The 26,199-nt window shown below is 43.4% G+C and overlaps 3 protein-coding genes across 10 annotated transcripts in view; 1 reads left to right on the forward strand and 2 right to left on the reverse strand.

Moving 5' to 3' along the window:
• Positions 1-6,651, reverse strand: part of LYPD6B (LY6/PLAUR domain containing 6B) — a 58,058-nt gene extending 51,407 nt beyond the window's left edge. For all 5 annotated transcript variants that reach the window (XM_075092748.1, XM_075092753.1, XM_075092752.1 and 2 more), the window contains exon 1: positions 6,413-6,651. The gene's annotated coding sequence lies outside the window, so the exon portion shown is untranslated. The remainder of the gene's footprint in view (positions 1-6,412) is intronic.
• Positions 1-26,199, forward strand: part of ORC4 (origin recognition complex subunit 4) — a 446,994-nt gene that overhangs the window by 92,766 nt on the left and 328,029 nt on the right. The gene's annotated exons all lie outside the window — the stretch shown is intronic.
• Positions 8,533-26,199, reverse strand: part of KIF5C (kinesin family member 5C) — an 88,600-nt gene continuing 70,933 nt past the window's right edge. The window contains exons 21-26 of one of the 4 annotated variants that reach the window (XM_075092758.1): positions 25,574-25,634; positions 23,286-23,357; positions 22,355-22,459; positions 19,675-19,891; positions 18,583-18,696; positions 8,533-12,331 (exon numbers count right to left, since the gene is read on the reverse strand). In XM_075092758.1, the coding sequence (XP_074948859.1) occupies positions 18,590-18,696; positions 19,675-19,891; positions 22,355-22,459; positions 23,286-23,357; positions 25,574-25,634 (562 nt within the window). In that variant the 3' untranslated portion in view covers positions 8,533-12,331; positions 18,583-18,589. Of the gene's footprint in view, positions 12,332-12,428; positions 12,487-18,582; positions 18,697-19,674; positions 19,892-22,354; positions 22,460-23,285; positions 23,358-23,522; positions 23,612-25,573; positions 25,635-26,199 lie in introns of those variants that run through there. The other 3 variants (XM_075092759.1, XM_075092760.1, XM_075092762.1) reach the window with 3 other exon arrangements.

Raw genomic sequence — 26,199 nt, forward strand, 5'->3', positions numbered from 1 at the left:
GCACAGGGGCCCCATCCCTGCCCGGCTCCTGCTGGCCACACCAGAGCTGACACAAGCCCAGGGGCTGGTGGCCTCCTTGGCCACCCGGGCACTGCTGGCTCATGCCCAGCCGGCTGTCAGCCAGCACCCCCAGGGCCTTCTCCGCCGGGCACTTCCCAGCCCCTCTGCCCCAGGCCTGGAGCGTTGCCTGGGGTTGGTGTGACCCAAGGGCAGGACCTGGCACTTGGCCTTGTTAAACCTCACACAACTGGCCTCGGCCCATCGATCCAGCCTGTCCCGGTCCCTCTGCAGAGCCTTCCTGCCCTCGAGCAGATCAACACTCCCGCCCAATTCGGAGTCACCTGCAAAATTACTGAGGGGTCCCTCAGTCCCCTCATCCAGATCATTGATAAAGTTAATAAACAAGACTGGCCCAACACTGAGCCCTGGGGAACCCCACTCGTGACTGGCTGCCAACTGGGTTTAGCTCCATCACCACAACTCTCTGGGCTCGGCCATCCAGCCAGTTTTTACCCAGCGAAGAGTGTACCCCATCCAAGCCATGAGCTGCCAGCTTCTCTAGGAGGATGCTGTGGGAGACAGTGTCAAAGGCATTGCTGAAGTCCAAGTAGACAACATCCACAGCCTCTCCCTCGTCCACTAGGCGGGTCACCTTGTCACAGAGATCAGGTTAGTTAAGGACCAGCCTTTCTTTAAGCTCACATCTAACACGTACTCCTTATTTGGCACCAAAACTCTTCGTATGTGGCCGTAAATGAAGTTTTAAGTCTAAGGCAAAAATAGCACCTGCAAACAAAGTTTTAAGCGCTGAGTGGAAACACATAATGCTTACCGCGTCAGCAAACTCGGCAATACAAGATACATATGTCTGTATTTCTCTCTATTTCATAAGCTTTTAGCTCCACTTCTGCGTATTAAGTTGAGCTCTGAATTAGTGCAATTTGCCACAACAGGTTTATTCACATCAAGACAAAGCTGGGGCAGCATTTTTCAGAAAAAGGATTAGATGACTGTAACTACTACCATCTGCACTTCTGCGTGTTTAGACTCTGAGAAGGGTAATCACCACACTTCAGGGCATGCTTTGCAGGGGTCAGAAAGATAATCTTACGCCCATCTTTCTGTTTTTGACATTACCCAATTGGGAAGGCACATAATAGAGGATATTAGTCTTCCCTGAAGCATTAGTTATTCATCACTGCCAGAGGCAGCTTTACAGATCTGAGGTTATGAGCCAGTCTAGTATGGCAACCTGCTCCTTCAAACTCTGAAACGCACTCCGCAGTCCAGAGTGTGAACACTACATTGTATTTCAGATACAAATAAGAGATAATCCACAAGTACGCCACAAGATTTCATGGAGCAATTTTGGAAGGGATGATTATACCGAGGGCCTACACACCACTAAAGATAGTATTTTATGGAGGGTTTTTTCGTTTGTTAAATTTCTATTTAAAGAACAGACAGAAATTACAATATCTTGCATTTAAACCTAGGGCAAATATAAAGATACAAATCAAGTATCGCTCTTACAAGTGGTGTTAGTTTCCAATCTATGTAACCCAAGATAGGCCTAAGGATTTCAGTCTCAGCTTCTCCGTCATTTGGAAATACCAGTGTAAGCTTCTTAGGCTACGGGGAAGGTAGACACATTTCTTTATAGAAAAACAACAAGGTTACTTGGGCTGGCTAAGGAAAGAAAACAGTTCTCACAGATACACTGATTTACAAGCAAAACAAATTAAGAGTGTGTAAAGAACTATATTCAAAATGCTAAATAAGCAGTAAGTTCAATCTATTTATATATGATTTTTCACCTACTTATTGCAAGCACCTCCTATTTTAAAAAAATGAAGGATGAAGACTTCTTTCCATGAAGCTAGTCAGCAGATACATTCTGCAGGACGGAGTGGACCTTCCTCTGGCTTGAGCGCTGCCAGTGAAACAGCCCCTGGCCCCGGCCAGCATCCTGCCAGGAGCAGCAATCTCCTCCTCTCCCCAGCTCAGGTGGTCACCTCAGAGATGACGACCTGATTGATCTGCAAGCCATGATGGTTCAAACAAGGTGGGTTAGCATCAACACTTAAATAACAGGTCTTGGCCAACCCAGCACATTTAGACTGCAAGGGTGTAGGGAACTCTTCCAAATGCAGCCCTGCCTTTAGATCTGAGTCCACAACCCTCCAGCAGGAGCACTGAGGGCAGGATGAGCTTCAACCAGCAGTGAATGTGTCACATATATAAACTTCAAACTAATTTTTGTGACTGCTAGTGAGGTCCTAGTCCACGGTACAGTGACTTTGCAAAACTCGCTGATTAATAAACAGCACTGCTACAGTACAATGCTGCTTTTTTTCCCCTCAACATTTCAGATAAGCAGACAATTTCTTCTACACACTTCTGAGAGATGGGATTGTTATCAAACCATTTTATGGACTGAGAGAAAAAACAGACAAGGAAATAGAGTTTAAATGCTCTGATAATTTAGTTTAAAGCTGGACTGACACTGAAAATAACTTTTTCTAGACACGCTACAGGGTTTACAGAAACTTTCAAGTGGAAACCTTCATCCCGGACTTTCCCACCACCTCCACTTGACTGATCGCCATCTTTAACAGGTGAGAATTCCACCTTTCATATGCACTGCAGTACATGGTTAGACCAAAACATGGGGAAGCTCAACATGCTTGAATTTCTTGGGGTGGAACTGGCACCCTTAATAACGCTATCATTGCGGTGCTGTTTGCACAGAGAATTCTTCACGAAATGATCAATTTTCACAGCAAATCATGGAAATAGAAAAGTCATCATTATTCCCACTAATGAGACAAGGAATAGGTAAAAAGAAGATAAATGACTTCTCTAGAACCATTTAGCATTTCAGAATATGGCTAAAGCCAAGTTCTTTTAACAGAAAGACCCATGCTCTAATCCTTTACTGCCCATTTCCAGATCTGTAAAGCGATATTAACAATGAGGTTTGTCAGTTTATTTCAAGCAGGTTTTACAGTTTAGATTTGTTTAAATATCAAAGCAAAATGTAGACAAAAACCACCAAGTGAATGCCATTTTAACCCTAATTCGGTTCCTTGCCAAAGCCTGTAGTTCAAACCAGGTACATCAAAAAGCCCCAAGCTTCAGGCAAGAAATCCCAACCTAGTTTGGTTGGCATAGCTAGAGTGGTGCCGTTTCAATGTGAAAACGGATCGTAGCTCGTGCCTTGCATTCTGGCTTCTCACAGATGCTAGGCTCTGAGTGAGAAAAACAACAAATGCAGTTATGCCGAGCCTTCATTTCAACATTTGGCGCTCAGAATAACCAGCCCTGTACTCAGATGCCTGCTGAAAGCACATGCAAAGTCTGGAAGATGAAGCCTCTTATTTAGACTAAAAGATTCTCACAGCAATTAATGGAGAAATAACTGCCAACAACACATGCATCATACAAGACAACTCGATCCTTAAGGAAAGCTGCAATCTGAAATTCCTTCCGAAGTTTATTGGCATGGCACTATCGTACGTACCTTTGCACCACTTCTGAACTATTAGACATGCACCTCATCCAGAAGTCCTTTGAGTCACACACACAAATAACCGAAGCATTCCTTTCCTTTGAATCCACAAAATCCAGGTACTGGATATGCAGAAAGCAAAGTAGATATTCAGGAATTCTGAGGTTAAAAAAAAAGGGGAATTTCTGAAGTATCAGAATTTCTGCAACAATGTTTTTTTTAAGATGGAGGACTTTTATTTTAAAAAACCCATCAAACAAGTAAGGTAGAGAGGAGGTAGGGGTTTTTTTTGGCATAGCTTAGAGCCCGTTTGGACTGAGAAATGATAGACAGTCCTGGAAAATTCTTCACCCCTCAACCACCTTGCCCTCCTTGAGAGACACTAAGCACCCTTAATATATAAGGTGGTGTCATTCCCTTTCTCTCACCTCTGCTACTGAGTTCCTCACTTGCTGTCTGCACTGGAAGCACCCAGCAGCGATGGGCAGGATGCGCTGTACTACAGCACACACAACAGTCTTGGTGACTTCTGTTTCATAACCTAAGTTTGCAACTCCTGATTTCAGAGCTCTCCTACAAAATTGACCCAACTTGTATAAGCAGTACAAAAGGAAAGAGCCCCTCTCTCTTCTGCCACAACTGAAGCTTGGGAAAATGGAAAACATGGCAGGAAGATATCGTGGCAAATCGACTAAGCAGCGTGAATCGGCCTATGAGTTAGCAAGGTACAGGTGTCTCTTCTACAGAGTTCCCAAGGGTGCAGGAAAAGGTGCCCGTTGCTGTAACACAGCTTCTCTCCCCTGCAGCACCTCACACTTGCCAACTGCACGCCTCCCCGACAAAGAGACCATATCTACCCTCACCTTGGCTACGCTTGCCCTCTTTTCTTTCTGCCAGATAAAGCATCCAGCACCTGGTCCCAGCCAGAGGATGGAATTAATCAGAAGCATTCTGAGGATCAGTGCACGGGATCCATCCTACATAAGCTGATTACAGGATTTCCGGACTCCTGACAGTTAAGATCACGCAGCCAGAATGTCAGATGTCAAGCGTTGGAGATGTGGCTCTGACAAAAAAGAATATCCACTCTGGAAGGGGTGTCATTGAGAGGATGCGACCGGCTGCGAAGAGAACACGGCAATTATCACGCTGGGAAACGCTAATTGACTTAAAGCAAGTAACTCCTGACGAGAAGAGGGAAAGACTCTCATCAGCAACACTGGTAGCTACGTTAATTGTGGATTGACTAGAAGAGCAAAAGTATTGCCGTGCAAAGACTGATGAATCACCAAGCCATGCCCACTGTAACAAACAGGACAACTCCCTTCATCCATGCTATAAAACATCCATCTACAATTACCTCTGGAATTCACCTGCGGGACCGCACTGCCGGTACGTGGCCTGGCCACGCTCAGCGGGGTACTGACCGGCGCTGCCGACGCGAGGCACAGGCACCAAAACGACAGCGTACTCTTTCAGCTTTGAATTCTCGTTATCCAAATTGGCGTACATGCTCTCAAACGCGAGGGAGGGCTTTATTGTCATCGTAAACCTTCAATTTTTTTGTCCTTTTCTTAAAAAACGCATCTGAGGAGAGGCAGAGCGGGGTGTCACCATCAGGAGGTTTGTAGTTACGGAAGAAGCTTGAAAACTTTAACCTTAGAGGTTCAAAACCAACCTGAGAAACAGCGACCTCAGCATTTAATATTTTATTATTTTAAACAAAAACATGTTTATTGAGGGAAGGAAACTTGACTCATTATCTGAGCATCTGGGCTTACCAGTACTGTATTTATGAAAGAGGCTGCAGTACATGGCTCTCTGCAATTGCTCTGATCTCTGCATCTGCGGTTCCAGGCTCTACCCGCGCTACCCTCTTGACAGACGGGAAATCATATGAGCCTATTTTCCTGAGATTGCCCTTAGGAATCAACCAGCCGAGTCTTGCAAACCAGTTCTATCTGCGTGAACCGCGTACACTCATCAACCCCGGGACTGTTTTTATTAACCCTATTACCAGAGCACCCATAGGCCTTGCACAGAACCCAGCCCTCGGCGCCCTCCACACCACACAAACACTGCTGGTTGTTGTTCCAAGGAGTTTACGGCCTAATATTGACACAGGAATATGCATCCGTGTATAGGAAACACGTTCTAGGCGCCGGCGTCCATTCTCAGGGGAAACGCCACGCAAAGGGCTGTGCTTCCACAGCCTGCGCCCGGCACCTGCTTCTGCACTGCCACGGTGGGCGGCTGTTACTGGTATTTGCCTCGTTATGTACTTATTTTAATGCTTTATTATTTGCTATGGTGAAGCCTAACGTGCTTACTTTTAAGAAGAGTGAAAAGTTTGCTGACACACCTGTGAAAAATGAAGAGCAATTTTTTTTTTACGGCTATATAATCGCGAGCAATGTTGTAATAACTGCAATTTTACAACACACCTATAAAACAGGGTTCGTATTTCGCATCTGAAGCACTCGACGCGGAGCACCCGGCACTTCTCCTTCCACAAGCGTGGCTGCTCGGTCCCCCCACGCCAGGGGGCCGAGAGTCGTCCCCCCGCTCCCGCCGGGGCTCGGGGGGCGCCGGGCTCAGCGCCCAGCCGGGGAGGGCGGCGTCGAGGCGGGCAGGGGTCGGATCAAGGAGCCGGCCCGGCCGCGCCTGGGCCCCGACACCGGCCACCGGCCCTTCCCGCCTCTCGCCCCGCGGCGGGCGCGACGCCCGGAGGGGAGGTGAAGGCGGCGCCGCGCCCCGGCGGCCACGCTCCGCGGGGGGCCCTTCCCTCCCCTCTGCACCCCGGAATCCCCCTGTGCCCCTCCCGCCGGCGGTCCCTTTCCCTCCCGTCCCGCCGGGGGTCCCCGCTGCCGGGCTGGCGGCGGGGGGGCGGGGGACACTCACCCTCTGAGGACGCCCGCGGGTCCCCGGGGGCGGCGCGGGCTCGGCGTGAGGCGGCGGCCGCTCCGCTCCGCTCGGGTCCGGCGGGAGCGGCGCCCCTGGCTCCGCGGGAGGCGGGCGGCGCCGGCGGCCCGGAGGTGGGGCCGGGGCGGGGAGGGAGCGGCCCGGACACCCCCGCGCCCGCCCCGCGGCAGGGTGGGCTTCCCCGCGGGGCCCAGGCAGCCCTCCCGGAGCCCTGGCGCCGACGGTGCCGGTGGGTCACCGGCTGCGGGGGGAGGCGGTGTGCTGTGAGGTAGGAGCTCTCCAGGCGGGCGTTCAGACAGCGAGGAGCTCGGTCTACGCGTTCCTTGCTGTCAGTCAGCTTTGCAGTGCTCGAGACGTTGGGCATCGGCACTGAGACTACTCAAAATTACGAAGCGCTGCTTTCAAGCCAATGTGAAGGAAATCTGACAGTCCAGGAGCCTGCAGTTCAGATGTGCTGCCAACGTTACCCTGGGGAACAGACTTGACATTCAGCAGCTCCTGAAAGCCCCCTGACCCGCTGGGGCTCTGCAGGTGGCATCGCCATCTCCATCCACCATCACCGTCCCCACTGCCGCAGGTCCGGCTGTGGGGCGAGGCATCCCTCTCACTCAAGCATCAGAAGCATGTGAAGTAAGAGCTGATAAAGTTTTGGCTTTTTGAAGCCAAAACTATTGAATAAATACAGTCCCCACTGAGCCTAGCTCTGCTGGAAGATAAATGTAATATAAGTTTTAGCGAAGAAGTATTTTCATCACTAGATACACAGTGAGCGTTTTTCTAGGGATGCAAACACCTATCCTTTCCTTCTCACCGTACTCTTGCGTAAGCTGAATCTTGGAAATGGATACAATAATTCATGTTGTTTTGATAGTTAATTAACTGATGCAACCCAACATTCTGAAAATGAAATTGTAGGGATACTTGCAAACAGTCTGCTCTATAATTGAGCTCATCCTCCAGGCACAAGCTTTATCTTCGAGATCTTGAAGGGTGCATCTTTTTGATTCATGGAAAAAGCTCTGTGGCGTGGCAGCGCGCAGCGTTTGCCTTCCTCGGCAGCACCAGTGGGGAATGCTCGGGACTCCCCGGCCACGCTCCCTAATGTGAACCAGCTACACTGGAAAGCCCCTTCGGCCTGATGGAGCCAAAGCTCTGCATTCTGCAGGCAGTAGCACCATCCAAAGGTCATTCTCATCTAGAAACAATTGACTCCCAATTTAAACAGACTAATTTCTGAGTCTGCCAGGACAGTGGTCTGCCCTACTAAACATACTGGGTTAATCATGACTATATTAGTGCACCTACACGCGTGGTTGCTGGGTGGCATTCACCTAGCTCTTTGAGGCCTGTACTTGCCACGCTGACCATCAGCCACCATCGGCCACCCGTCACCAGCAAGAACCCTGAGAGAGCCTGGCTCTAAGTGGCTTCCAACGCTTCTGGGTTCCTAGCGGGCCCCAAGCGAGAGCAGCAGGAGCGTATGTAAGCAACGATGCAGACCCACGTCATCCTTGTTAGAAATCTACTCGGCAGCAAAACCAGAGCCATCCACTCCTACAGAAATTCTGGAGCACCATCAATTTGCACTGCTGCGTAGGAAAGTAACAACAGACTTGAGAAATGCCCAGAGTAATAATTACTGAAAATAAGCCATTTATAAAGCTCCTGAACGTGACTTAAGGGAGGTGGCGAGGACGCAGGAACCCTGCTCCATTACACTGTATATAAAGTGAGTGTAACATCCCTGTACAAATGGAAATGCATGCAGAGGGTAAATCTCCCCGTCATCCTCCAGGCTACTGGAAAAGAATAGGAAGCAGGAAGATTTCCATGGAGAGGTGGTAGAGAAGATGCAATTATTTATTAAAAACAGAAAACAAACCCAAACAAAACCCCCTGTGTTCATTTCCCAGCGAGCCATCCAATGAATTCCTATACATTTAGAGGAAAAGCTAAAATCCAGAGGCCTCAGACGTGGACTCCGGCACCGCCTGAAGCGCAGCTCCATTGAACGGGTCGCTGCCACGCGGCACGGGCACGGGCAGCGCGCCCCTCTAACAGATGTGCTGTACATAACGCGTCACACAACACGCACACCGCAAAGTTTAGTTCAATTTTATTTTCCACGGTTTTTGAATGATACATCATGCAGTCTGCCAGTGTATCCATCCATCTCTGATAGAATTTTAGAACGAAGATAAAAGACTTATCTCCATGGGATGGGGGAAGGAGGGTTCAGGTCTGCTATCAAGAGTTTAATACATTTCAGCATCATTTGATGCAATGGCAAAAAATTTCCCCTTGTTACCAGCAAAACGTGTCCACAATTTATTTTTTTCCTAAATTGAACACTACTGTAAAGATACATAGAGCCCAGAGAATACACATCTGCAGTACACGTTACACACTTTACAAACTAGACATGTATAATTCTACAGAATGCCTCAACCCCCGTGGTTCTCCCACAACGAAAAGTGTTTCAATGGACAAGACGGTGAGAGCGAGAGGGGAACTGGTGGAGCGAGCGGTGTTCCATCCTGCACAGCGGATGTTCTCCAGTGCGCCTCGCAGTTCAGGCAGGCACAGTGAAGATAAAAGAAATCAAAGCAAGGGTAGATTAAGATTATCCTGCCAAATTATGTTTTGATTTCTTCCATTTCCTGTCGAGATGTATTTCATTCGTGTTTACCCAGTGTCTTTCCTCTCCAATAACAGAAATTTGATCAGGCCTCCTTTTCCGTTCGGGCCTGCGTGACCCAAATGGCTTTAAATACTCATTTATTCAAAATGAAACAATGTTCAGCTTAAAATTCTTTCTTTTGCTTACTTCCCTTCGTCAAAATTTCAGGCAAACGTGCATCTTAGTCCATTTGGCTTTATAAAATGAAATTTTAAGTTACTCACAAGGTTCTGTAGGCAGAAATTATTGACTTTTTTTGTGACTTATTTTTTAGTTTCCGATAGATTCAGGATAATCCACTCTCACCCTTGTTGAGTTAAATACAAACTTAAAAAAATGCATCAGCCAAGATCTTTCCAGGTTTAAAACTTCCCTTGCTTTCCAGAAAACAAGTTGATGAAACGTGAACTCAAGGACAAACACAAGATATTTGAACATATCATTAAGAGAAGCTCAAGCGAGCAGGAAATACTTTTTAATTACTAGCAAAAAGAACAATATGCACTTTAGTTCCATCTGAAGTACGTTCTCCATTTGTGAACAGTATTTCCACCAGAAGTTGTCCCATGCATGACATTTTAAAAGGGAAATTTAATCTGCGCTACACAAATCACAACTTTAAAATTAGCCTAGAATAAATATAACACAACATTCAAAGAGTGAAGAAAGTAAGATAGCATCAAATAGTGGAAATGGCAGGAGACAGGTTTTGATCTCTGCAGAGCAGATGTGTGGTTTCCATTTCTGTATATAAAATGTGTAAGACTAAAAAATGGTAGAAAAGTTGAATATACAATACTCAATACAAACTTAAGTCGCCTAATTAAAACAGGCTTACAAACCAAGAATCTAGAGATAAGCAGAGTAAGTTCAATCGACGGAATTAAGAATTTCCAATCGAGTAACTATCTTCTGTACTTCTTGGGGGGCAGTTGAGCCTCAGGCATCTTTTCAGCATTTCAGTTCTAGAAAGTGCTCCTGCAGCCTTGACGTAAAAGTTAACTTGGAGAACCTTACATTATTTCAGCTAGGTGAACTGACTGGCTGATCAGCACTAGCACAATTAAGAGATGTCAAAGCTAACTTATTACTCAAGCTGAAGAAAGCTGTCTAAGCTGCCAGACATAACTAATGGTGATGATGCGAGGAACTTAATACAGCTTTTTTAAGCTAATGCTGCATCTACAGTATATTTCCTGACCACACTTTGAATTTGAGAGACAGAATGAAAAGTTTTACTACAATACAAAATCTTTGACAGCATTAAGTTTGGTATCTTTTCCAAGACAACTCTTTTAGAACCAAACCAAGAGGATTGTTAGTTCATAGTACAAATGTCAGCTCCGAACAGCTGATAAGATAGCACAGAGTAGTTCTGAATTAGTAACTTTATTAAAGATTGCATATGGCAAGTTCACAGTTCATTTTTCTGGCAGTGCACATGCACATAAAGAAAGAAAAAAATATAAAAACTTTGGAAAATACAAAATAAATTAAATACATGCAAATTTGCAACTTCATTAAATATTTTTAGCAAAATGCTCCCCAAAATAGTGCAACATTAAAAAAAACAGTTAAATTAAGTCCAACTTACTTTGCAACAACCTAAATAATTTCAGTAGGAAAAAAAAAATCTAAAGTCAATTCACAATCTTTCAAGTCGCTCTACGTTGACTAAATAGTTCTACATCTACCAAAATACACATTCAGAAAGTGAAGAAAAAAAAAAAATCAATCTCAAAGGAAATAAGAGCAAACATCTGCAAAACAAGACCAGAGGGCTATGCTCGGCCGTAACCTTCCTAGAATCCACGCTTCGTTAAGACGCGACGCTGCGGACTGTGCACACCTGAACACGGACGGGGTGTGTGTGTGTGTGACGCAGAAGTGGTGGCAGGGAGGAGGAGCGGTAGCTTCTGCCTGCCAGCGGAACCTTCCCAGAACGATTCCAGTGCCCCCTTGCTGAGAAGATGGAAACTTTCTGTCTGGCACAAGAGAGATCCAAGAAAGGCAGGCAAGCGGTCTCATCCTTAGCTCCGTGAGCACAAGCCGACCGTCCGTGGGACGACTTGCGTATTGTAACTTGTCAAGACATTCCTTCCCCCTTGCAGTTTGCTCCTCACCTCCTAACAAACGTATTCCCAAATCTGGTCTGCAAAGGACAGCTCGAGTAGATAACTCTCACCTCCTTTTGGACTCTCTCTATATAACTTTTTTAAGGTAGGGGCTGGGGGTTTGCGGGAACTTTTACTTTTGTTTCTTTAAGGTAGCGTCTGTTCTGGTAGGGGACTCTTCACTCCGGTATCTGAATTCCGGTGTGAACGCATCGGGGCTTGCCGAAGGCATGCGGGAAGGGGAAAGGGGGGGGATGCTTGTCAGCTTTTCCAAGACAAGATTTCCACAGCATTCTGAAAGTCTTCAAAATTTCATAGAGAACAACGCTTACAAACACATGGCTAGCCATCACACTCCAGGAAAACCCACCACCGTAGGGAGAACTACAAGCAGATCAGATCTTAATTTTAAGATAGGTCACACAGATATATTCATGTAACTACCAAACTTCAAAACCTAGATCTATACTAACAGATTTCTCTGCATCCCGTTTGATCTTTACCAGGTACTGCAATAAAGGTTATTTTACACAGTCCAAAGATTTTATCAGGATATTACAAATGGTTCTTTGGGGAAATTTACTTCTGAAAATGTAAGCAGTAAAATTAAACCATATAGCAGCACATTTTCATCCCCTAAAAATATAAAATAATATGTATATTATACAGTAAATCAGTCATGACAGAGCACAATCACCTGCCTTTGATGGCACTTGGTCATTGAATAATTAATTCTTTGATGCCAGAAGTCGGGATTTACTGATGCAACAGAAGACTTCGAAAAAGCATCAATCTGAGTGTAGAAGCCCCAACCTAACCAGCGCCAAGGGGTCAAACGCAGTCAGTGAGAGATTCTGAGCGGCAGACTTCCTATCATTACTTAGATGGTTATGTTAAATACATTGTACAAGTATCTGTAGAAGAGTTGAGCCGAACACTTCTGTACACGTGGAGATCCTACGAAGCTCAAAATACCTGGGACCGGTGCATTGCAGATGGCTGTAGGAAGCGCAGGATGAAGAGGATGTGGATCAGGTTGAAGAGGGGGGAAAAAAAGAAACTAGTGACTTAATGACAGTCCTTAACATGCTAAGTGGAATTGACCTGTCAAAAGAGAGCAAGAAAGGTAATGATAATTAGCGGACGTTTGTGACCAGAAAGCAGATACGCAAGGTGGCAAATCAACCCGTACCTACACTGCACAGAAACATGATGCACAGCAACCGAAGAGCCACCATAACAGCGACGAAACGAGGCACCTAAAGCACAGTTTTAACAATTCATGAAATTAGGGTTTCAGTTACTAAGTCTTGGAGGGGAATTTTGTCAGATCTATCTTTCCAGGCCACAAACTGGCACAGTCATAACGGAACAATCCTCGTGATGAAACTCATTCTTTGCCACCAGGAGCATAGTGCTACGTCTTGCCTAAATACATCCTTAAACACGATCTGAAGGTCTAACTTTTTTCTCCCTTTCATCTCTCTGTTCTTTTAATGGGATTCTTCTCTCCTCTGGTCAGACTTGGATGTTCTGAAGAGCAGACGTGTGCATGTCTTATACAGGTAAGGAGGGTAACTGCAGTTGAGTTTGAAAACATAAAATGAAGGGCTGAAAAAATACAAATCCCAAACAACCCTTCTGTTTCCTATGTCTCCTGACAGAGAGGTGCTTTCCTATTAAATACACACACACACACGTATATATAAAAAAATATATGTTCACAGAAAGATATAAAAATATTTTCTATAATATCCTAGTAATATATTATAAAAATATACTGTACAATTTTATATAACATATATTCATATTATACAGGCATCTTTCTCACTAATTTAATAGTAATTCCATCCAGAAGCAAAGTTCAAGGCACCTTACGCTGAGCACAGAAGTGATTTAAAGTTGATCATAAAACATTTGAAATATAGATTTTCAAAAGCTCTTGGGTTTAACTTCCCCCCATCTCTCATTAGCCATATGAAAAGCACCACATGAGTAACTGAATGTGCCTAGCACATTTTAAAATTAGCTCATCAGCCTTACAGAGAGATGTGCTTTCCTCAATTAAGCATTTTCTTGAATAGTTGTTTAAACAACCCTTGTCCATATTCAAGATCAAGTTATAAAGATAAATACATAAATATTGATGCATCAGTGTTTTTAAATTTACCCTAAATTAACAGTGGGAATTGTAGTTAGCTCCTAATTGTCATCCTTATTAGCACCTTAAAGGTAACCAGGATGGTTATTAATTTATGCATCTTATTGGCTAGATTAAATATAGTTATTCATCTTGCTCAAGGATGGGGAGGTGCTGGGAACATACCAGAGACTTTAGGATAAGGCACATACAGACAAGAGCCTGTCTGCACAGCGTATTTCACAAACACAGATCCCAGTACAAGTGGCTTTAATAACATCAGTAGGCCATGACGGAGAATTGCTGCCATCGTTAGCGTATCTTCATGTCAGCCCTTTCCTTCTCTTTAGAAACGGGGTATCAGACAAGATTTGAAATACGAAAGCATCATCAATACATCTGCTCCTGGTCTGCCTGTCCAAGGTCTCCAGGCAGCGCCTGAGCATCCCCACTGTGCCAGCTCGCTCACAGCTCTATCGATAGCAGGAGAGCATCCCCACTGTGCCAGCTCGCTCACAGCTCTATCGATAGCGGGAGAGTATCCCCACTGTGCCAGCTCGCTCACAGCTCTATTGATAGCAGGAGAGCATCCCCGCTGTGCCAGCTCGCTCACAGCTCTATCGATAGCAGGAGAGCATCCCCGCTGTGCCAGCTCGCTCACAGCTCTATCCATAGCAGGAGAGCATCCTCCAGCCAGCAGCTCAGTCACTGAGAAAGGTGTTGCAAAAATGGTGACAGCAACCCTAGAGGTTTGCATCCAGCACCTGAAGGGCTCTCCAACAAAGCCTCTCAAAAGCGTTGAGTGTTATCACCCATGCTTTCCCCGAGCCCCAGCCTTAGCTGTCCCTGAGCTCTGCTAGGGACACTGTTCTGCGTGCGGGGCCAGGTTAGTTGTAATTAAGCAGACTCAAAGATGATCTCTGCCCCACCTGGAGAAAGTCCTTGTTAAATCATGAGCTGCAGAAGCACAGCACCGCCGTGGCTCACCTCTCCTTGAGCAACCTGAGTAACCAGACCTGTGTCTGCCAGGTGGGGTGTAGGGGGGGTTCTGAGCAGCGTCCGTTTCATGAATTTAAAGGCAGACCTTCAAAATGAGCTGATTTGTACTAATGTTGACCTGGCCACATATTTTAAGCACGAAAAACAATTTAACATAGATTTCTACCACCTAATGCATGTTTCCCATTATTCACTTCAATCTGGCAATTACTAACTAGCTGCTGCAGGGGACATTCGAGTTTCTTCAGACACTGACTTTATGCTTATTTACATTTCTAACACTTATTATTATAGGTTTTCTTTAATGATTTAGAAAAAAAACCCATATGAAACCAGGTTGTATAGTGACTGATAATTTTGCACAGTTTTTGGCCTAAACTTTGTGAGGCAGCATGAGAAAGAGTCAAAACAATTTGGGTTTTCTTTTGTTCCTATCTAAAGCAAAATAGATACCACAGTTTTTGCTTTTTAAATTCCTGGTATTATTTGAAGAACTTTAATATTAACCTTTTTTGCAACCTGCACTGTGTTTAGTTACACTTAAAAAGTATTCCCGTAGAGAGCTTTAAATACAACAATATACAACTAAGCTCCGTAGCTGACCAGCAGAGACACGAATATGCAACCGTCCACATGATGTGATGTGCAGCTGTCACATGTGGGGGAGTATTATCCTTTAAAGTTTTGTCAAAATACTTATCTCCAAAAAATTAAGAATTACCTTGAAAAACACATTTCAATCATTTTTATTAAAACAGAAAAGATTAAACTGTAAGAACTGACTCAAAACTATGCTACAGAAATAAACATTTAGAAATCCCCAAGGCCTCCTCCATGAACCCTGGCATAAACTTAGCTACCAGGTTGTATCAATTCCAGCACCAACTTCTTACAGAATTACTCTGCAACCCAAGCAGGACTTCTACTGCAGCAATTACCCTGTTAGCTGCACCAATGAGAGTTCCCTTTCCGATCATTTCCGAAGTCTAGGCTTGAGGTATGCCTTGAGTAACAAATCGACTGCACTTGCATTTTCAATGCAATGTAGGCAGAGTGAGGAATTATCTCATAGAGATTTGCAGACGCTCATTGGCCTCCCGAGCCTCCTCTTTAAGCCAGTTAATGGCAATTTTCAATTTCAGGACCACATTTTATTAACGCCCACATTTCTTTCTCTCCCATCTGCTACTGTTATTCACCAAACGCTGTGCTTTCTGGGGTAGAAATCATCTCCTTACATCATGCACGTTGCACCTAGGCAACATGGCCCAAACTGGGCGAAGTCTGCACTTTGTCCTGATGAGCCTCACAGAAGAAATTTTACCACTGAACTTCATAAAAACAGCAAAAGCAATACTGGCTGTTACTGAGGGGTAGGCTGCTGGGTTAATAAATCACAATTACTGACCAGTCTAACAGCGATAAGTGTCTATTATGTTTACTGTGAATGATGAATGAACATAAGATAAATTGCCCCTCATCCTGGTATAAAATTGTCATGCCAGAGACAGTGTATGTTACTTGACAGCAAACATTTATACAGAAATCCCACCTTTATTTCATTGCTGTTAAATAACTATAAAACAAAGTTCTTTTCTCATGCTGGCTGTGTAGAACTGTGCCATTCAAAAGCACGGTGTAGCTCTCCAGAGCATATAAATGTCTCAACGATACCATGGAAATAATCTATATAAAGTTTTCCCTGCACAAGTAGTACCTTTACTCACACTCTTACTCAGGCCCCTGGGCTTTCATCCAATGAGCTCAAAATTCAGATTACTCTGATACTCCCCAAATCCTTTGGCGGCCAAATAGTTGCAATTTGCCAATAATCTTCTTAACTGAAGGAACAGAAATGATGAGAACTGACCTTTTAATCGCTGCTTGGCCTTAGCTTACTATATCTTCAAGACATCTCTCTAGATGTGGGCAAAAAAATCTAGAACTTGACTGACTGATGGTGTTGGTCTCTTCTCCCAAGTCACTAGTGATAGGATGAGAGGAAATGGCCTCAAGTTGCATCAGGGGAGGTTTAGATTTGGTATTAGGAACCATTTCTTTACTGTAAGAGGGGTCAGGCCCGACACAGGCTGCCCAGAGAGGTGGGGGAGTCACAATCCCTGGGGGCGTTCAAAACACATGCAGACGTGGCATTTGGGGACATGGTTTAGGAGGCCTGGGGGTGTTGGGTTGGGGGTTGGACCTGATGATCCTAGAGGTCTTTTCCAACCTTAATAATTCTATAATTCTATGACTTAAAAAACCGATTATAAAGACTAAAATATGGTTCTCTGAAGTAGTAATCATAGAATAGAATCACAGAATACACAGAATACACAGAAGGGACCACAAAGATCATCGAGTCCAACTCCTGTGACATTTCAAATTGTTGCCTAACATATGATATGTAATACATAACACAGCCAGGTGTTGGACTCAGTCTTGAGCTGTAGAAACTAGACCGATAAACGCCATAAAGGAACACTACTGTCAGTTAAGAAAAAACACACACACACTTTTGTAATGGCTTCATTCCAACCTGTAGGGCTTCTGTCTGTTTTTCAGAACTTTTTTTTCTAATTTTTTGAGAAACCATAAATCCGTAAGTTTACCCCGTTTCCTCTAAGATCTTCCATCTTCGTTTTCTCCACCCCTATTGTCCATGAACTCCTCTGCAACACGTTCCAAGCATGGCCCGAATCTGCTCATCCTTCACCACCCTCAAATCTAAAACTCAGCATCCAAAACATCTGAGAGGTATTCTCTGCCTTCTGACTGCGTTTTTGTGGACTTCCAAAGTCCTATCTTGTTATAGACCCATCTAGTTTTAAGTGTGTTTATTTTGTTAATAACTTTTATTAATCTATAGTTGTTCACTTGACATGTGCCTATGCCAAATACATGGCCTGTTTGAGTCTGACACTTAATTTCACAGCAGATGGTATATTGAAGGCCCACCCAGTTTAGGCAGGTAGCAGTTTTTTTTCCCCCAGAGCAGCTGTTACGATATATGTTTGGAAATATTTTACATGCCTCTGTATCACACTCTTCTCTTTGCTCTTTCACTGAGGTGGGAATGCAACGAAGTAGACAGACAGTAGCTATCTCACTTGTGAGATGGAAAAGGCAATTCCAGTTCAGAATGAACTCATGTGCAAAATTACTCAGCAAAGACTTGCCCTAATTCATCCCCAGCGAAAATATGTTGCTTGCAGCTACATGGCTTATGGAAAACACAATGAACAGAAACAATCTGCACAAAACAATAACAGCTTGAGTGCGATGTGATGGATGGTTTGCATGCATGCATGACATGAAACATTCTCCAAAAAAAAAGGAAAAAGAAAAAACCACCCAAGAATGCTGAGTGCCTAAAGGAAACCACATACTATCAGAAGAGAGTCGTAAGCCAGAATTAATCCTGAAGGAGGGGAAAAAAGCCAAACTTGGAGGGACAACTTAGCAGTCCACTGGCTGCTTTCCACAGCCACTCACTACCATCCAACTCTTAGCATGCCTATATCATAAAGTTATAATCTAAAGTAAGAGCAGATGTAAAATATCTCAGAAATAACAAGAATTTAAAGAAGTAAATGGGAGGGGAGGGTACATGTAGCAGTCAGGGAATATGCCACTCATCTCTCCAGGATGAGATTTTTGCTTAGGAGAAACCCTCAAGCCCTTGCAATTAAAGTAAAATATTTACACATTTTTCTGCAGAGAGCTCAGTAAGAGTGCAAAGCAAAAGAAACAAAAGTTTGCCAAACTGTGACACTCAAATTTAGAGAGCTCTGTGCTGCTGCCACTCACGTCTGCTCTATGCCAGGCCCAGGCTGGAATATCACAACACTGAAACATTCATGTTACAGAAAGCAGAAAATTAGAGTGGCAGAAGGAACCTCTGGAGCTCTATTTTTACTACATGAGTTTCACACCTCTATGTGTGAATTTCAGTACAGATTTACCAGAGCATTTTAGTTTATTAAAAAAGTTTTAAGTGATAAGTCATTAAAATAAAAACTCTCATCAGCAGCTTGCAAAGCATTCTAACAAGGCACTCCTCGCTTAAATGACTGATTTTCACAGTTAAATTATCAGCAAACAACTCCTACTAATAGTAGAAGAAAATACTGTGGGTCTTCTTAAAGCAAGACTGAAATAGAAGAAAACTGGGTGATCAGTGAAAGAACAGATGAGTAAGTTACTTCGGTCTTACTTCTCGTCTATTTGGTGTTGTGATAGTAGCTGGAGTTTGACATCCCTCCCCCTCGGATGGCATGGACAGCCGTTGGAGAAGACGCTGGGTAATGACCAGGGCGGATAGGCTTGGCTGCAGAGTAAAAGTAGGAAATCAAAGAGGACGTTTAGCTTTCACACAAGGTTCTCTGCCTCACCTTCTCCTCAAGTACAAACCCCATTGTTTCCAAACAAGGGGCCATGCTTGGCAGAGTAGTCTGTAACCTGGCTCTGCAGAACACAGCATTCCCTTATCTCAGCCAGCAACAAATACATCCATTTTCTGCTTGTGACAGAGCCATTTAACCATCCCATGCATGCCCCTCATCTCTGCAAAGATTATGGACCCACTTGGTGGTCAGTGATGTACTTTCTACATCCAGTTTGACTATTTATATCATTCCAGAAGATGCTGAGACAAAGCTGTCAATGGCTTTCCACAAGAGGCAGCATACAGCAGGAAATAGTGTGTGCCATCTAATTATTTCTCAGGTTTTAAGACACCAGTATTAGCATCACCATTGAAAATATCCTACTTCAGCAATTTCAGCAAAGCATTTCAAAAATTGCCCCATCTTAAACACCACTTGGATGTGTAGAACCATTCAGACTGCACCACAAAGACATATTAGGCATCTGAATTATATAGGAAGATTTTTGACCCTACACAGTCCAAATTAAATCACAAGGACAAGTAATCATAGAAAAAGAAAGGAAGGAACAAGGTCCAGAGAGGCAAGGAAAGAATGAAAGCAGAAGGAGAGGGGGGGGCGGGAGGAAGAAAGTGAGAGACTAATTTAAAGAGACAGGTTTTCGGGTCACTAGAAGGGCACACAAGACCCATTATACCATTTATTTACTGAGTTAAATAGCAGAGGCGCTTTAAACTTTAGGTGGGGCAGATTCTATTAAAAAGTGAAGCCTTTGAAGATTCCTGTGCAGCAGAGGAGAAGCAGACCCTGTGGTTTGCCCCAGACTGCTGCTTTCAAAGCTCTTGCTATTTAAACATGAGCAAACAGACCAACCATGAAGTACGTGAGCAACCACTAACCCTTTAGCTCCATGTCCTTACCAATTTGAGCAGAGTGTGCTCTCCGTGCCATGTTTTTGGCTCTCACAGCCTCCTTAATGCGATCTACCTCCTGCTGGTACCGTTTGCGGTCTCGCATGGCGTTCTCCTTGGCCTCCTTCAGTGCGCTCTCCAGGGCCTTAACTCTCTCTGCCGTAGCTCGAAGTCGTTTTTCCAGCTTAGGAAGCTCACAACGAAGATCTGCATTATCACGTACCAACTGCAAGAAAAGAAGTTTCAAAAATATCCTATGAGAAACTATGGGAGAGGTCCTCTTCCAAGGAGAGAGAAAATACGGCCGATGCCTCTTCACACCTTGTATACTACCAATGAAAGAAACAGATTTCTTCCAGAAATTATTGTAAAAAGCTGAATGTCAAAGAGCGATTTATTTTTAATCATGTAGTTCATTTGTCTAGCTGGGGTATGATATTAATTTAAATTTTCCAGAAAGATGTGAGTTTATTCCATTCAACAAAACTTCACCAATCTGATGGCGGACGGTGAGGGCTCCAGCACAAACCCTGCTACTACGATACCCACTTTTCTAGATTTCAAGAGCAACTATGGCAGAAATTCTGCATTTCTTCAGGACACAGAAATGCCTGGCATTTCACAGATATCTGATCACCTCATTATTTCAAAATGGCAATGCTTGAATATGGCTTATAGACAACACGGGGTATCATCAAAAATTCATCATCTCCACTGGTTACGGCATGCTTACCCACTTGTTCCCTACTCAAGCATATGGGAAAATGGGAGACTTCAATGCCTCCAACATTGCTAAGAAATCACTTAAGGCCTGTAGTGATAAATGTGATGATTATATGCAACTCTGAATTCATGCACTGCCTCAACTAAATACGAACCTGAGCAAGGTCTGTCGATTATCAGAATAACATCTAACTTCACATGAAACAATAGCCGAGATAGAGAACTGATTTTTTTCATAAATAAATGATGCAAACAGGTAGAAAATCCAGTACAATTTATACTGAACAGATTATGCCACTACTAGAAATCAACAGAAGATTGTTCCAAGGGAGTGATTCTCCCTTTTCTGGAGCAAAGGGGAAAAGGTGGTTTAACCACCACATTAATAATACAGCAAAGCAACAGCACGTACTAACATTCACACGTTGTTTGATAATCACGATGTTTTACACCTGCTAGTCCAGGCTTAGTGCCAGAAGAAAAACACAAACAAAGCTAAAAAAAATTGTCACAATGTGCTTTTTCTGCAAGTGTTGAACCCTTGTTCTATGAAATAGCTATGATATGAAATAAGAGCAGGATGATATCACATTCAGGTAAAGTCCAATGTAATTTTTCCCTCTAAGTTTCTTATGAGGCATGGACACCTAGTTGGTTTTGAGTAAGTATACACTAATAAGAGCTATAAAAATCTGTATCTGAAAACGCAGGAGATGTGTGAACTGAGTGCAAAAACGGCGAAACAGTAAAACGAAAAACGCTTGTAACACGTCCTGATTTCCACATTTAGAAACTAGGTCTTTAAACCATCTGCTCACTAGGAACCTCAAAATACTGAACCTTAGCAGACACGTGTCACGGTCCGGCACTGTTTGCTTTTTTGGCACTCCCACAGGAATAAATAAAGCAAATCTCAGCGAGCGCCATGTCTCACTAATTACAGATTCAGAAAAACACACTGAAGAATGTTATGACACTATTCAAAAATGAAATAAAAAACATCTTTACTGTTTTGTGCTCTGCACCCGAACAGTGGGGCACAGTTCAGAAACACTGACATCTGACATCTGACAAGAGGGTGGAAGCATACTTATTGGCAGAAATGATCCAGCTTTATCTAACGAGATGCTGCCTAGATATATACACACACCACTGGGATGTACATGCTTCCAGTAAGCAGAGGGTAAGGCTCTTTCCTTGACGTATAACTGAAACGTTTGCCTACCACCCCACCATTTGCAGAGTGGGCACCTATGGAGAAGGGCTCTCCATAGCCCTTGTCTCTCTGAACAGCAGAACTGGAAAGGAAATGGGAACCCCATGAAAGAGGGAGAAGACAAAGATGGACATGCTCAGAGATGACCAACCTCAGCACCCTGGGGAGGCACCAGCCTTTAAGCTGCACAGAAAACCTCTATTTCTTTGCTTTCATCAGTTTGCTGGTTGACTCCAGTTCGGTCACCTCTGAGGGTGCCTCTAAGCAGCTTTAGACCAGGAGTCAAAGATGGAGACACACAATCCATCCAGAAACCAGCAATCAGCACACAAGGTGAAACAAACACCTTATTGTCGGTTTTATGTATTATATCAATACAGGGACAATTAGTCTTGCCAAAACTGCAAGAGTATTTTCACGGAAAAAATAATAGCTTATTTAACACATCCATAAGAAGTATGGGGAGTGGGAAGAGCAGCTTTCATACCAACCCCTAATTTTAGTTGAGAACTATAGGTACCATTTCCTCAGACAGTACCTACATGTTACCTTCAAATATTATCCTTTGAAACAATAAAAAAGTATATTTTTTAAAAAATAAAGGTAGTTGTAATACTAAGGAAAAGTGATACATGTAAAGTTTTTCCTCATAGCTGAGTTTCCAGAAGCAATTACTACCAATCAATGAAAATGACACATAAGATTTTGATTTAATAGCAACCAGGCACCGGCAGGAAGCGCAGCCCCTACCTGTTTGTGAACTTTTGTAAGCTGTTCCAGGTTGTTCTCAAGAAAGGAAATTTTCTGCTTCTGTGCAGCACTTCCACCTCCGTCGTCACTGTCGAGTTCAACACTCTGCACAGAGAGTTGCAGCATTCAGCACAGCCAGGCAGAAACTCAAGAGGAAGCTCAGGTCTTTTGTGAATTTAAGCTTCCCAAAGGCAGAAAAGTCTTTCAGAGCCCCAAATTAAAAATAATTTATTTTATCTGCTCATTTGATATTTAAGAGCCACATTCCCTGCTACGCAAAATGTAAACTATTCTTACTGAACAACTGGGGCGGGGGGGGATCCTGAATAGGAAAATCATAGATTTTAGTGGGGAAAACCCCTTTTCTCTCTTTTTTCCACTCCTGGGAGACTTTTTTATATAATATGGGTTTTCAACCTTTTTTTTAAAAAAAAAAAAAAAAAAAAAAAGGCATAAAAACTCTTCCCAAAAACTACTCTAAAGGACTGAAAAGCATTGTGAAGCCTTTGATAATTCATGCAGCTTCTGACTCTTCTTCAACAGCTAAAAATACATTAATTTCTGCCAAATAATAATTTTGCCAGGAAAAGGCTGAGTAGCCACAAGCCCATAGAAAGAAAGGGCCGCAGCATTCAGTGTAGCATAAGTTAATGTAAGTAATATTGAATAATTTCTGATACCCATTAATACCATCTTTGAGAATTTTGAAACTGAACTGAATTGGATTGGTTGGTTTCACTTAACCACGAAGCCTTGTCCTTAGCAAATTAGAACCAAACAGAAGGTGATAAACATCAGAACAGTTTTAATCTTATTACTCACTGTTATTGAAAAAGACAATAACCCATTTTGTAACAACATGCACTAAAGGCTTCCAGCAAATCACAAGAATACTGCAAAAAAGATTAGACTTTTAAGAGTATAGTCTTACTTTTTTAACACGGGTGGTGAGATCTTGCACAAACAGTTTGCGTAGGTTGTGAAGAGTCTGAAGTTCTCTCGCCTGGAATCAAAATAATAATAATTTTTAAAAAGCATAAACCAGTAAGACATAGTCGGTACTCTGGGGTAAAAATTCTTTTCAAATTTGAGTACATGATAACACTGTCCTGTGATTTACTTATCGAGATGTACCTGCCTGTAGGTATATGCAGCTCACAGAAAGGCAGTGCCCACGCTGTTCCCCACTGAAGAGCTCTTGCACCTCCCAAGGTGCTCACCACTCCAAAGCTACTTCTGAAAATACGTTGACTCCGTCTTAGGGCGTGGGGAAACAATAGCAGAAAGCTGAAGTCTCACAAAGTGGCCATGGTTACACACATCTAGCGACGTGGAAGAGCTCTGGATTTCACTCCAGCAAATGCATTGGCCCGCTCCGAATGCTTACTCACAGGCACTTAAGATGTCTAAGTGCTCTTCAAGTTTTGGCAAAAATCCAGGTTTTCCCAGGTTTTTTTATATGCACCAACTTCTCAGGCTCAGCGAAATAATCACCTTAGTCCAGACTGGAAGTGTGACACAAGAAGTGGCAACCCTGCCCCTACTCCCACAAGGATGGAAGCACTGATCCATTTGCAGGAAAGGAAGCTATGTGGATAGGCAGTTCATCCAACCTCACACTGCCCCAAAGCCACAGCCAAGAGAACTGTCTTTCCAAAGTTGGCATGAGTAACCTTAGCTTTTCCATTTCATGCTTATCCCCTCACACCCTGGAATTTAAATGAATCGCTCAATAAGCTCCACCACGACGACAAGCTTTTGAACTTGCATTTTTTTTATCTTTATCTCTCCAAACAAAAAGGCAAAACTGACTAGAAGCCAAAAACGAGAAGGTTCCTGCATGGACTACTAGAAACCATACATTACAAGAACAGCTTATTTATGTATGAGTGACGTGGTACCCAGAGGAGGCATCATGTGCCACTCCAGGTCAAACACAGCTGCAGAGCAGACGCCTCCCCATGAGCTCCCATTCAGGGTGCTGCCCCACAGACCCACCACCCCATAACTCCCTCCCATGGGACCCCTTCTTCTACCTCCTCACCAGCCCAGCACTGGGAAGGAGAACAAGCCAAAGAAAAGCAGCAGCTGTAGTCCCACCGAAACTGCTCTTCATCCCTTCCTTATCATATCAATCATCCCAACAACACGCAACACCCACAGAGCCTGATGCCTCCCCATCCCAAAGGGCAGGGATAAGCCACCATTTGGCCTTTGATGGCTCACGTTTTCCTGTAATTTGCTATGCTTGATTGTTAATTCCTGCTGCAGTAACTATTAAAAGTCTAACAAAGTGAATAAAGTCTTAATGTAAGATACTTCAAAGATGCTTATTCAAAAATTAATAAAATATCATCTGGGTTTCTGCAAGCTGATGGCCTCGTACTGCCTAACTCTGATTTCCAGCTGCCTTACTCATTTGGCATACAGGGCAAATCGAGTCCACATGCAAGCTCGGTAAGTATCTGATGAGTACGGTTCATATCAGAAAGGTTGGTTAAATCTGTCCCTTGCATGAGTTTATTTTAACAAGGCAGGGAAGCCATCAGGACCCAAATAGTTCAGCTTCAGTAATGAGTTCATTCAGTAACAAGTTCAACTGATCCTGAGGCCGCTATTAGCTTAATTTTTAAAGCATCACACAGAGGAGAAAATCCTGGTTTTGAGTTAATAACCATGTTAACACTAGCAAAAGTCACTGTGTGATGCTCCTAGAATTGCTATGGCTTCGACCCGCTTCTGAGATCTTTGAGAAAGCTTGCGTATAGACGAGCTTTACAGACAGATAAAAATGTAGCTTCCAACAAAACTGTGCAGCAACAGCTTCAAGCCTGAAGCCATCCATCATAGATTGCGTTTTTAACTTTGCATGCACATTATCAGATTTCTTTGTAAGCTGTTACACTGGTAAAGTTAGAGGAGACACATATCACCTAACTGTGGGTACACTGTTCAGTACACTGCTTATTTCAGGTGATTTAAAGTGAAACAGCGTACCAGTAGACTTAACAGCGATAGCTTATACACGGGAAGCAACAACAATAGCATTTGATCTCAAATTTCAAAATTCAATGTCATGATTTGGCAAAGTGCACAAATTTAGCCTATTATGATATAAATTGGTCATTTTTGGGGGCACAGATACAAGTGTTTTAGTAATATATCAGTGTTGAAGACCTATGCGGGAAAAAAGCTCAATAAAGTGTAATTAAGACATACCACTGTTTCTTCCAGCCCTTTAAGATCTTCTCTTGCTTGCTCCCTTTTATCGTTCAGCAGTCTAGAAAGATCACAACATTAAACACAAAACAAAAATGTTGAAGTCATGCAAGACAGAAGAGACTCAACCAACGTTCAGTTTGGGTAGAACATCTGCAGATGTGAGCAAATCGTACATCTCTCTGCATCTGTAATTACGCTTTCGACTGTCCCAAATATGGAGCTTTCTCACATGGAATGGCTCTGCCACCATCTCCATTTTTTGTGTCCACACTTGAAATTTTTCTCTCTCATTTCCAGGAAAGGCTTTTACTCAGACATCTGATTTGTTACTTTAAAAAAAACAAACAAACAAACAAAAAAACACCCACCCAAACCCTCCAAATTCTGTCTTGTTTGGTGTTGCTGTGCGTTAAGGAATGAGGGATTTAACACTTGCTATGATGTTTCATAAAATCAGAGCTCTAAAAGAAGAATATTTTTGGCAAGTATCAAATCCACTATTAAAAAACCTACGATATAAAAATAAGAAGTAATTGGTAATCCTTTATTAGTACTGCATTTGGCTTTGTTAATGAAATGATATTTTCAGCGTGAATATTTCCACACGCATGCTTCTCACTAGG

Source organism: Phalacrocorax aristotelis, chromosome 5 (assembly GCF_949628215.1).
Source record: "Phalacrocorax aristotelis chromosome 5, bGulAri2.1, whole genome shotgun sequence".
NCBI classification, from domain to species: Eukaryota; Metazoa; Chordata; class Aves; order Suliformes; family Phalacrocoracidae; genus Phalacrocorax; species Phalacrocorax aristotelis.